A 12,223-nucleotide genomic window follows, 5' to 3' on the forward strand; every position below is an offset into this window, starting at 1 on the left:
CTCTAATTTAAATGCTGAGTGTCAAACAAGGAAGCATCATGTCCCATTTTAAAAGTCCTTGGTATGACTCAGCCAGGGTCATGCCACCGACTTTTAAAACAGCATTTGTTTGTTTCATTGGTGAGAAATGAGAAAATAAATTATTATGGCTAACTGAGATGCCCAATATCACTGTCCAGCAGGAAATTGAAATGTCAGCCCTTTTACACATTTCCAAACAATTTCAAACCATCCTGCCTCACATTAAGCAATTTAAATCATTCTTCTCAGGAAATCTTCAACAAAGCCTGGCAAATATTCAATTATAATCACAACTGATGAAAAAGAGTTGCAAATGTCAAATTAATTGCTGATAATGTGGAAATGGATAGACCTAAAGAAACACCAACATGACACACCTGACGCACGGTGAAAAATTGCCAGTGTTCCATCTGCTACAGCCACCAGAACCCGACCTTTAATATGTCTGTGGGATGAAATAAGACAAAATGCCACCAAAGCTTTAAATTGTTTGTTTAATGAAATCCTTTGTGTAATGTTAAATAACAACATAAAATAGAATTGCTCACACAATGCAAAGAATCGAATCCTTAAGGTGCACAGCATGCAGACACCTCCTCCACTGCGCTACAGCGGAATGCACGTAGACACTGCAATGGCACACACAACACATGGGATGTTAAACAAAAATGCATACACCTACGAAATCATTTTACAGCCACAGAAATTCTACAAGTATCCTTATATCAGATCTAAACATAATAATAACAAGTACAGATACATTCAAAGTACACCGCCCCCATGCCAAATAATTAAATATCCTCCTCCGGCGCCCGGCAATACCGCCGTGCAGCTCATAGAGACTGTATTGGGAGGGCGAGGTGTACAATAATTGATTGATTAATTGCATAATTAAAATCAATAAAAGATTTTCATAAAATATTTTCTCAATCAATTGGCTAATAGCATAACTAAACCACTAGTGCTTCATCCGAAGATGTATCTTTTAGAAATGTAATTAAATAAGTCATTAATAAAAAAATGAAATAATTAATTTATTAATCAATAAATAAATTAATCGATTAATTTATTAATCAATAAATCAAAAATATCCTTTATAGCCACATCACGTGGTCACTGTCGTGTCTAAATATCAGCTTCCTTGCTCAAATGGTGCCTGAGATATTGCCCAGATGAGAAAGAAAATAAATAAATGACTAATAATGAAAATAAATAAATAATAATCACAAAAAATTAAATAATTAATGAATTGGCTAATAGAATACATAAACAACACCATTTTATCGGAATCTGTAACTTAAAAAAAATTGATGAAGTCATTAATCAAATAATTAAATAATTAATCGATTAATTGATGAATCAAAAATAGCCTTTACAGCCAAATCACTTGGTCATTGGCATGTCCAAATATCAGCATCCCAGCTCAAAAGGTGCCTGAGATAATGCCTAGAAGAGAAAGGAAATGTATAAGTACTATCGCGCCACTCCGGTTAACATTAGAGTCGCGGATGGCCTAAACGGTCTTATTCGGAGGCAACTACCCAAACACGGATTCGGCTATATGTCGCGCGGAAGGAAGAAGGAAAATGGAGGCTGCGACCAAAGCTTACCTTCAGCGCACAGATGTAGCTCCGGTCCTGTAAGGGGATTAACTCAAGCGGGCACAGGTTTAACAGGGAATAGAAAATAATACAAGGGTTTATTACAAATAAAAGCAAGGACAGGAAAATACACGCCAATAATAAAATAAGGTGACTAAATTGGGATCCCACACACCGACTTCAGAAACAAGAACAAAGGAATGGATTAACAACAGAAACACGTTCGTTATGTGCATCTGTGGTGTGTGAGCTTATCTGTCTCTTGTCGTCTTGTCTTTGGCTGCCGTCCAACATGGCTCCATTCGGCCACGATGCACCCACAAGGCCTCGCTCCAAGCTCCACAAGCACCGATCGCCCGCACATGAGGTAGGCCCCGTTCCAAGCTCCAATCCCCTGGCCGCCCATGAGGTCCATGCACCAGGCACCACACGTCCAACGCAGGCCGTCCAACTCGTCCACCAAACAATCCTCTCCAACTTCACGAACCACTTTCCCAATCTCACACGCAAGCTGCGTTCACAGCGAAACGTGGTCGCGCAATGCTGGTTCATTCACGCTTCGAGGCATCCGATTGTGAATGCTCCTTTGTTCGAGTGAGACCGCAGGTATGTGCCACGCGGCGGCTTGCTGGCACTGCCAATCCTCGTCGACGTTGTCCTCCTGGTCCATTGTTGGTGTTTCCCTCCCATAATGATTCGGTAAGGACACTGCAGGCCATGGTTGCTTGTATTGTATAAGTACTTAATTAATCGATAATAATTAAGTAACCAATCAATTAATTGATTAATCAAAAAACAAAAATTACCATGTTTGAAAAAGTACTTACTCACTATTGTGCCCAAATTTCAGCTTCCCAGCTCAAAGGATGGCTGAGATATCGTCCGGACAAACAAGAAAGAAAACAAGAAAACAAGAAAGGAAGGAAACAAACAAACAACCAGAGTGAAAACTGAGTACTCCCTTTCAGCGTGCGTCATTGCCGAGCCCCCTTCGGTGCCCGGCAATGATGTTATGCAGCGCCTGGAGATGGCATAGGAAAGGAGCGGTTTACAATATATTGTTTTGGTTTTGGAAGACCCCGGGGAGACACATCCAACACATAAGGGTTCCTGAGTGTATATATCTGTAGCAATTTTGTTCAGCTAAAATTACCTCTCCTCTCGTATCAGTGGACAGGGAAATGCATCGTGTTTGTGCAGCAGATTTGAACCCCCCTTTGCAATTCACGTCTTTATAAATCCCCTTTTCTTCTTATCTCCCTTACTCTACACCTTTTTGCAGAGCATCCATACATGCTTTGCAACACACAACATTACACCTCCCAAAAGCCACATTATAACTCACTACAAATCCAAGCAAACGCATCATAAGGCACATCATAAAGCGGCGTCGATTCGGAGTGCAAATCTCTTCAACAGTTAAGAAACAGCAGAACAAAGCACCACAGATGGATGGGCTTGGTCGTGGGCTCCACTGCAGAACTATAAGCTCAGCCAATGGGTGCCGCATGGTGATATGAATGCACCAATGAGGGGCGGCTCCAGCAAAGCTCGAGCTGCGCTCGAGTAGCATTTGGTGTGCGCAACTATCACGTACCAACCGTTTTGTGCACCTAGCCACACTGTTGGTAGCAGGCTGTTCATCTTTCCTGCTTCACGGTACATCAACTCGAGCTCGGCAGGAAGCAGGCGGATACCATCACGGACTACATCAGCTTCCCTACATTAGAGTGGATAGTTAGAAAGCACAGACAGACAAGGATAATGTGAATGGCAAAGGTAAGCATTCAGAACCAATACAATATCTCGTTTATGCATAAAGGAGTAAAACAATAAATCATTTAGCATTTTATATCATACTAGCGGGGTCACCCGTGGGAATCCCACGGGCATGGATGTGTGTGACATTTCGACATATTGAGTTATATGCTGCACATTCATTTTTATAAAATGGTTACTGGCAAGTCATCAGATCCAGAAATGGTGTGAATTTAGTTATTTCACATAATATGTGACCCCTCACTCCTCTCCACCTGACACTCTCCTGTCTCCACCTGACACTCTCCTGTCTCCACCTGACACTCTCCTCTCTCCACCTAGCACTCCTCTCCTCTCCAAACCCTCACATCCCTCTCCTTTCCAATCCCTCACCTCTCCAATCCCTCACACTCCTCTCCTCTGCAATCCTTCACACGCCTCTCCAATCGCGCCTCACACTCCTCTCCAATCGCGCCTCACACTCCTCTCCAATCGCGCCTCACACTCCTCTCCAATCGTGCCTCACTCCTCTCCAATCGTGCCTCACACTCCCCTCCAATCACTCCTCTCCAATCGTGCCTCACACTCCTCTCCAATCACGCCTCACACTCCTCTCCAATCGTGCCTCACACTCCTCTCCAATCGCGCCTCACACTCCTCTCCAATCGCGCCTCACTCGCCTCTCCAATCGGCTTTCCCCGTCTCGTTTCTCTCCTTTTTCTCCCGTCTCGTTCTTTTTCTTGCTCCAAATCGGCCCGTCGGAATCGGAAATCGGCCCGTCTCGCCCGTCGGCCCGTCGGAATCGGAAATCGGCCCGTCTTGCTTTTGTGCTTGTGCGTAAATAAATTGTGTTCATGACACCATTTCTGGTGTTGGGCTAGCGGCTAGGGTGCCGGCTTAGGATCCTGGGTTCGAATCTCGGTCGATCGCCGAATTAATGCCAGGGGGGTTGACTCAGCCTGTCATCCTTCCGAGGTCGGCTAATTGAGTACCAGTTCACTGGTAATTCCCTGTTTGTCGTTGAAGGCGGCAAAAAGGGTTGGCGTCAGGAAGGGCATCCGGCCGTAAAACATTGCTTCAAAAAGGGGACAAAAAAACAACAACTACCACGGTCCCCGAAAAGGCCAACCCCCGCTTTGCGGGGAAAAATGGCCTCTAAACGGTGGTTTTTACACCATTTCTGGATCTGATGACTTGCCAGTAACCATTTTGTAAAAATGAATGTGCAGCATCTAACTCAATATGTCGAAATGTCACACACATCCATGCCCGTGGGATTCCCACGGGTGACCCCGCAAGTTTGCATTGACGTTCGTCGATGGACTCGTTCGCCCGTCTCATTCGTTTTCTTGCTGCATCCTGTTCAAGTCTGCGTTCTTCATCGATCGTCTCATTCATTTTGGAAATAGAAGTTTCCACGCAGCGCATGAATTGTCACGATCCTCAAGAGGAATTTGTCTCGTAATCATCAAATGATAAATGGCAAGTAAATTATATTGTGGAAAATTAAAGATTTCAAATAAACCTATTTAAAGTGTATTCGCACATAACTAATTTTAAAAAACGAAGAAATATCTCTCGGTAATTTCCTGAAACATATTTTACTTCCGGCTAATAATGTTGAATTAAATAAAAACGAAGAAATATATGTCGGCATCATTGTTGACGTTTTTGTGACGACTGTCATCAAACGAAAAAGTAATATATCTTAACGGAAAAGCAAAAGCGAATTTTTAATATATATCGACACGTTGCCGTCGGTGTCATGTTGGGCGGTGTATGATACACCATGACGCGATTTTTAAAAATATATCTCTGCATTTTCCCGCGTGTGTGGAATGTTCTCAATTATTGCTGACACCGAGTCCAAAACCATCGATAAAAATGAAATCATATGGTGAGTTAGATTGGAGATAAAGGCGTGAGAGAGACTCAATGGCCTTGAAGTTGAAGTTACAGGCGTTTGAGAATTCATTTCGTTCTATAAACGGCAACTTTCATTGGATTTCCTTCCCGTTTTTTTTCAACCGAGTCGAAAACTATGTTAGCGACTGTGAAAAAGGAAATGATATATCGAATTTTTAATATGTATCGACACGTTGCCGTCGGTGTCATGTTAGGCGGTGTATGATACACCATGACGCGATTTTAAAAAATATATCTGCATTTTCCCGCGTGTGTGGAATGTTCTCAATTATTGCTGACACCGACTCTAAAACCATCGATAAAAATGAAATCATATGGTGAGTTAGATTGGAGATAAAGGCGTGAGAGAGACTCAATGGCCTTGAAGTTACAGGCATTTGAGAATTCATTTCGTTCTATAAACGGCAACTTTCATCGGATTTTCTTCTCGTTTTTTTTCAACCGAGTCTAAAACTATGTTAGCGACTGTGAAAAATGAAATGATATATCGAATTTAAAATAGATATCGACACATTGCCGTCGGTGTCATGTTGGGCGGTGTATGATACAAAAAACGAAGAAATATATGTCGGCATCATTGTTGACGTTTTTGTGACGACTATCATCAAACGAAATAGTAATATATCATAACGGAAAAGCAAAAGCGAATTTTTAATATATATCGACACATTGCCGGCGGTGTCATGTTGGGCGGTGTATGATACACCATGACGCGATTTTAAAAAATATATCTCTGCATTTTCCCGCGTGTGTGGATTGTTCTCAATTATTGCTGACACCGAGTCTAAAAGTAAAACCATCGATAAAAATGAAATCATATGGTGAGTTAGATTGGAGATAAAGGCGTGAGAGAGACTCAATGGCCTTGAAGTTACAGGCCTTTGAGAATTCATTTCGTTCTATAAACGGCAACTTTAATCGGATTTTCTTCCCGTTTTTTTTCAACCGAGTCTAAAACTATGTTAGCGACTGTGAAAAATGAAATGATTTATCGAATTTGATTTGAAATAAAACTGGGGGAGAGCAAGACACCACGGGCCTACAAAACAGGACTCAAAGCTATGCGAGTTAATAAAATGGTGGATATTTGTTTATAGCCACTCCCAGAATGGGTGGAGCTATGGGTGGAGCTACTCTGCAAACCGAGTAAGCCACACCCCGGACAGACACCCAACAGATAGACAGACAGACAGACAGAATCATCTACGGCTATTATAATATAGATAATGTTAAGCATCTCCCTTCCTCCCCACTATGATCAGTCACCTACTCAGACTGCAGTGGTGGAGTCTCATAGTTATCTGGTAGAGGATCTGTGAAAACATGCTCAGTGAATGTCTCCGATGACGTCACTTCAGAAACCATCCCATCACAAACCGTTGCATTCACCACTTCCGTGGCTTCTACTGCTTCCTCTGTCCTTCCCTCCGTTGTTTCTGACTGGCCTGGAAACACAGATGGCACAAAGCACACCTTTTTTGGCACACCACAAGCAACAATGTATTGTTTTCTCACTATTTTTATGGTATCTAAGTATTGTATTGATAAACAGTCATTTAGTAGATATCTCAGTAAAAAACACTCAATCAAGTTTCCAAACATACGTCCATCAAATGATCCTCCCATTTTGGAGATATAAATGCACACATTAAAGTAAATGCACACAGCTACAAACTAGAACAACAATCGGTATAGCGCATACCTCCGCCAGGCTCAAACATATGTTTTGTATCCCACTGATAGGCCGGATCTGGATTCAGACCTGAACCAAAATAGAATTATCTTGTTCTTGTCACCTAACCAACTCGTCCACCAAGTTTATTCATAAATCGTCAACAACTTTTAAATATATGTTATATATCGCTTTTTGCCCGATCTCTCAATGGTGAAGAATCACTTCAAAAATTAAATAATTCTCGTATCTGAATACATATTCAGATCTTCACCAAAATCGAATCGATTCGTCCTTGTCACACACCCAACCTATCAACCAAGTTTGGTCCAAATCCGTCCATAACTTTTTGAGATATCCTGCTATATGTCGGTTTTGGCCCTATCTCTCAATGGTGTAGAATGACTTTAAAAAGAATTATACCAGCCGGATCCGGATCTTCACCAAAATCTAATCATTTCGCCTTTGTCACATACATTACCTCTCTGCCAAATTTCATCCGAATCCGTCCACAACCTTTTGAGATATCTTGTTCACAAACAAAATAAACAAACAGATAGGGGTGAAAACATAAACTCCATCCACCTTCGGTGGCGGAGGTAATTAATGTGTACAACATACCCATTATAAATATACATGATCCCATAAATGTACAATATCCAGCTGCTGATTAACTGACGACCTGTTATAAAGTGATCTAGCCAAGCATTTCAATTATTTGATGACTTTCACTGAACCTCTTTCTCATGTAATATCCTGTGAATAGAAATCACTAAAATGACATCAAGCTATGCCATTTTCAGATATTTATGACTTTACAATGGATAAGTCTCACCATGTTGGTCCGGAAATTCAATATTTCCATCGGTTATTACGCCCAATAACTCAACTAGAAAGCAAACTGTAAAACCGGTCTGCGTCTGCTTTGTGTTCAAACTGAACTTGACGAAAACATCAACAACAACAAAAAAGAGAAGTAAAATGCATTGATTAGTGTTCTCCATATTCTCATAACAAAGCTTTGTTGAAAATTTGATGACAAAAGCTCAAATGGTAAATAAAGACATGAAAGCGATTACAAAACGCGGCCATCTCACACTGCGCGACGGATGCGATAATAAGGCATATTTGTACTGAATGTAACTTTGTCCTTTGAAATTTTGACCCAATCATTAATTAGTCTTCTGTCATATACTCATAAGGATTTTTTGAAAATTTGATAACAAAAGCTCAAATGGTAAAAAAAAAAAAGTTATGGCCTGGACAGACACACTGACACCTGCACACACAAAAGGCCTGCAACACACACACACACACACACACACACACACACACACACACACACACACACACACACACACACACACACACACACACACACACACACACACACACACACACACACACACACCTGGCCTGGCAGCTTACTTGGAGGAATAAATTCTTGCCGAGGCAGCGGGGGATAGTGGGGTTGGGGAATGAGCTTACAGATTGCAGAGGGGTTTGCAGATTTAAGGCCGACACTCTCTAAAGATCATTTTTTCACGTGTTTTACTTCATTTTACATCCCATTGACACTCACAGATAGACATGCAATAGTCAAGGTCCTGTTGGTAGCAGGTACGTCATCGTCAAGTATGTCCCGCTGTACTTCGATTAAACCAGTCAGTGAAGAGACAGGAGGCATGGCCATTATACATAAAAACGAGAATACAGCAGTGCTGCAGCTGATGAAAACGATTCCGTTTTTAAACTTAAACCCCACAACAGCAACAACAACAAAATCCTAATGATTGTTCAGCAATATTTTTCCTTGACGTTTTTACATCATCCAAAGTCTGTATCTGGACATAATGTTCAAATTGTTATACACAGAGAATAATAATAATAATAATAATAATTCATTTATTTTGTATAGCGCTTTTCATGAAGCCCAAAGGCGCTTTGACAGAGTGCAAAACATAATGCATAACAAAACATGAAAACAACAATTGCAAAAAGACAAGAATCAATAGGGAAATATTTAAAGCAAAAGGAGGGAGAAGGAGAAGTGATAGTCAGGGGTTAAATGCTGTGGGTTGAATGTTGAATGCAGTGCTGAACAGGTGAGTCTTGAGTGATGTTTTGAATGTGGTGAGTGAGGAGTCTCTGATGGTGTGAGGTAGTGAGTTCCAGAGGGTGGGAGCAGCGATGGAGAAGGCCCATCCTGAGAAGGATGCGTTTCTTAGCCCTTCTGCCATGTTCTTCATCAGTTTACCTGAATGTGTGTCCCATGGTCGATTATCACCATCTGTTTCTGTGGAACCTTCATTAGAACTTCCTTCCACGCCAACCTGATTAATAGAGGCCTCCATCAATCCATCACACAACTCTTCTTGCAAAGCAGGCGACAGGTCATGTTGAAAATCCTCTCCACTGGAATAATCGGTCTCACGTGCTCCTGAACACAACATACAGTGTTGGTTATCAATCACATGCTTATAAGTACAGTATATCTTTTCATTCAATAACCTTCAAAGTTATCAGACAATTACTGTCTATCACACCCTTTCCCATGCTGAGGCGAACATATCCACAATATGATGGCACCCATAACAGCTAATCATCAGCAACGTATAAAACTCTGACCTGTTGGGAAGATACGCATGTATTTGTCAGTCACTTTAGTGGTCATTTATCGGTCACTTCCAACAGGAAGTCTCACTGTGTTGCTCAGTTGTGTAATTATTTGGTTGTCAATATGAGAACTTGAAAACGCTCAAGTCATGCAGAGCTTTTTTTTCTGCAGCACAGCGAAGATATACAAGCACAAGTACACAAATGTATACAGGAAGCAAACCTGCCTTGGTGACCTTTATTACCTTCACCACCGAAGTCTGTCTATGTCTATGAACGGGATATCTGTCTCCCTCCTCCCCCAGCCCTCCCCCTTCCACAGTCTGTCGATGAACGGGATATCTCAAAAAGTTGTGGTCATATAAGGACAAAATTTGGTGGACACGTTGAGTATGCAATGTGATAAGGAAGAGTTGATTTAATTTTGGTGAAGATTCAAATCCGGATCCAAGAATCTTTTAAGTGATCCATTGAAGTGAACCATTGACAGATAGGGCTAAAACCAATTCACATACCACGGTATCAATAAAAGTTATGAATGGTTTCAGATGAAACCTGGTGGACAGGTTGGGTGTGTTACAAGGACAAATAAATTTAATTTCAGTGAATATCAGAATATGAATCCGGATACGCGAAATTCTTTTTTTCTTCTTTTTTTTTAATTTTGAGCGATTCTTCGCCATTGAGAAATGGGGCTAAAAACGATATGTAGCAAGATATCTCAAAAGATTTTGAAAAAAAACTTGGTGGATGAGCTGATTAGGTGACAAGAACAAGCTCATTAAATTTTGGTTCAAGTCCGAATCCAGATCCGGCCTATCAGTGGGATACAAAACATAACCTGTTCAGCCTGGCAGAGGTATGCTCTCTACCGAGTGCCGTTCTTAGGTTGTAGTTTACTCGTTTAGCTATTTCTTGAGTTCTTCAGTTGAGTTTTGTTATATATTATATTCTTGAGTTCTGTCACTCAAGCTTTTGGGTCTCACTATCTGCCATGATATTTCCTGGGAAAACCACATTTCCAAGCTGGCCTCCAAAGCCAGTCGCCGACTGGGCATCCTGCGTCCTGCCAAGTCCTTTCTGGGCACTTCTGAGCTCCTCACCACATACAAAGCTATCATCCGCAGCTCAATGGAATACTGCTCTCCCCTCTGGGCTTGTGCTCCTGCCTCACACCTAGCTCGGATTCACGCGGTTGAAACCAAAGTATTCAGAATCATTGGCATCTCCCGCGATGAAGCCGATTCTGAGGGCCTTTCTCTCTCTCTCTCTCTCACCACAGGCAGGTTGGTGGTCTTTCTACTTTCCACCGACTCCTCTCTGGCCTTGCTCCCCCTGCTCTGTCAGTGCTCTGTCCCCCAAATATTCCTGCAGGACACACAATATCTGCCAGCAACCCTCTTCTGGTGAAATTGTCAAAATAAAGACTCTCTGCTCACCTTCACTCCTTCATTCCTCTTTTCTCCCGCCTCTGGAACAAACTCCCTCACTCTCTTCAATCCCTCTCCTCCCTCCAGGTCTTTAAAACAGCTGTTCATCGCTATCTTCCCCCATCCAAAACATTGATCTTTTCTACCCCCGTTAAAACACCCCAAATCCACCTCTTTCAATCACCCAACTTCTTTCCTGAAATTCCTAGAAGTGTTCATTTGCTTTATACCGTGTATCCCTCCCTCCTCCCCCAGCCCTCCCCCTTCCACAGATCTACCGACGTCCTTGTTCTCTTCTGTTGTTGTGCTTGTGTGCTTCCTTTTCTCTCCCCCTCTTGTCTCCCGCTCCCTTCATTGCATGTTTTATGTGTCTGTCCTGTGCATGTTTTCATGTTCAATGTGTTAGCTGTTGCACAAGCCTCAATTCTGTATCCAAAAAACAAACCAAAAAAAAAAACATTTCCTTAAGTGATTAATTAATAGCTCACTCGGTCAAATTTGAAGTTTGTTATCACACTGAAAACCATGTCGAATTTGAAGATTTAAAACGCAATCCCGATACTTACTAAATCTTGAGCGTACATAATTATTGAACGAGAAAACGCAAATGCACTAAAACAAGGAACTTGGAAGTTCCATACATCGAAACTCAATATTTTTTATGCTTCTGCCCCCGAAGTCTTCGGGTTGTCCGCCCGTCCGCACGGGCTAAACCTCGTTTTTCTCAGCAACCATATGAACGAACACTTTCACTAACTTTACTTACTTTCTACTTTTACTTTACTTAATTTACGTAACTTACAGGTTACTTTACTGGTTTACGGGTTGTTTACTTACTTTACTTTTACTTTTTTATTTTTCTTTCAGGCTTTGTTTTGTTACTTTCTTTGTTTATGAGACGAAACTTTCAGGGTAGGTAGGAGTGACACTCATGCAGAATGTTTTAAATGATAATTGTGATGTCATCGGTCACGTGGTATGGCAGCCATCTTGGATTAAACGCAAAAAAAATAATAATTATTTCTCGGAAACCGCTGAATGGAGAAATTTGAAACTTGGCACATTGTCAAGTACTCCCAATGGGTAACAAAAGCATGATAATGATAACATCAGAGTGGTGTACCAGCCAAAAATGTTTTAATCAAATTGCTTATTCTAAAAATAAAAAATTGCATGCACATGATCTACGACCCATTTGT

The 12,223-nt window shown here is 41.5% G+C and overlaps 1 protein-coding gene across 3 annotated transcripts in view; it reads right to left on the reverse strand.

The window, feature by feature from the left end:
- LOC137427602 (C-Jun-amino-terminal kinase-interacting protein 4) overlaps window positions 1-12,223 on the reverse strand; it is a 229,969-nt gene that overhangs the window by 42,583 nt on the left and 175,163 nt on the right. For all 3 annotated transcript variants that reach the window (XR_013623219.1, XM_078776573.1, XM_068117245.2), the window contains exons 20-24: window positions 9,236-9,418; window positions 6,577-6,751; window positions 3,220-3,342; window positions 570-650; window positions 399-466 (exon numbers count right to left, since the gene is read on the reverse strand). Coding sequence is in view for 2 of the 3 variants with exons in the window: in XM_078776573.1 (XP_078632699.1) it covers window positions 399-466; window positions 570-650; window positions 3,220-3,342; window positions 6,577-6,751; window positions 9,236-9,418 (630 nt within the window). In the remaining variant the exon portion in view is untranslated. The remainder of the gene's footprint in view (window positions 1-398; window positions 467-569; window positions 651-3,219; window positions 3,343-6,576; window positions 6,752-9,235; window positions 9,419-12,223) is intronic.

This window comes from Myxine glutinosa, chromosome 1 (assembly GCF_964187855.1).
Source record: "Myxine glutinosa chromosome 1, kmMyxGlut1.1, whole genome shotgun sequence".
NCBI lineage: Eukaryota > Metazoa > Chordata > Myxini > Myxiniformes > Myxinidae > Myxine > Myxine glutinosa.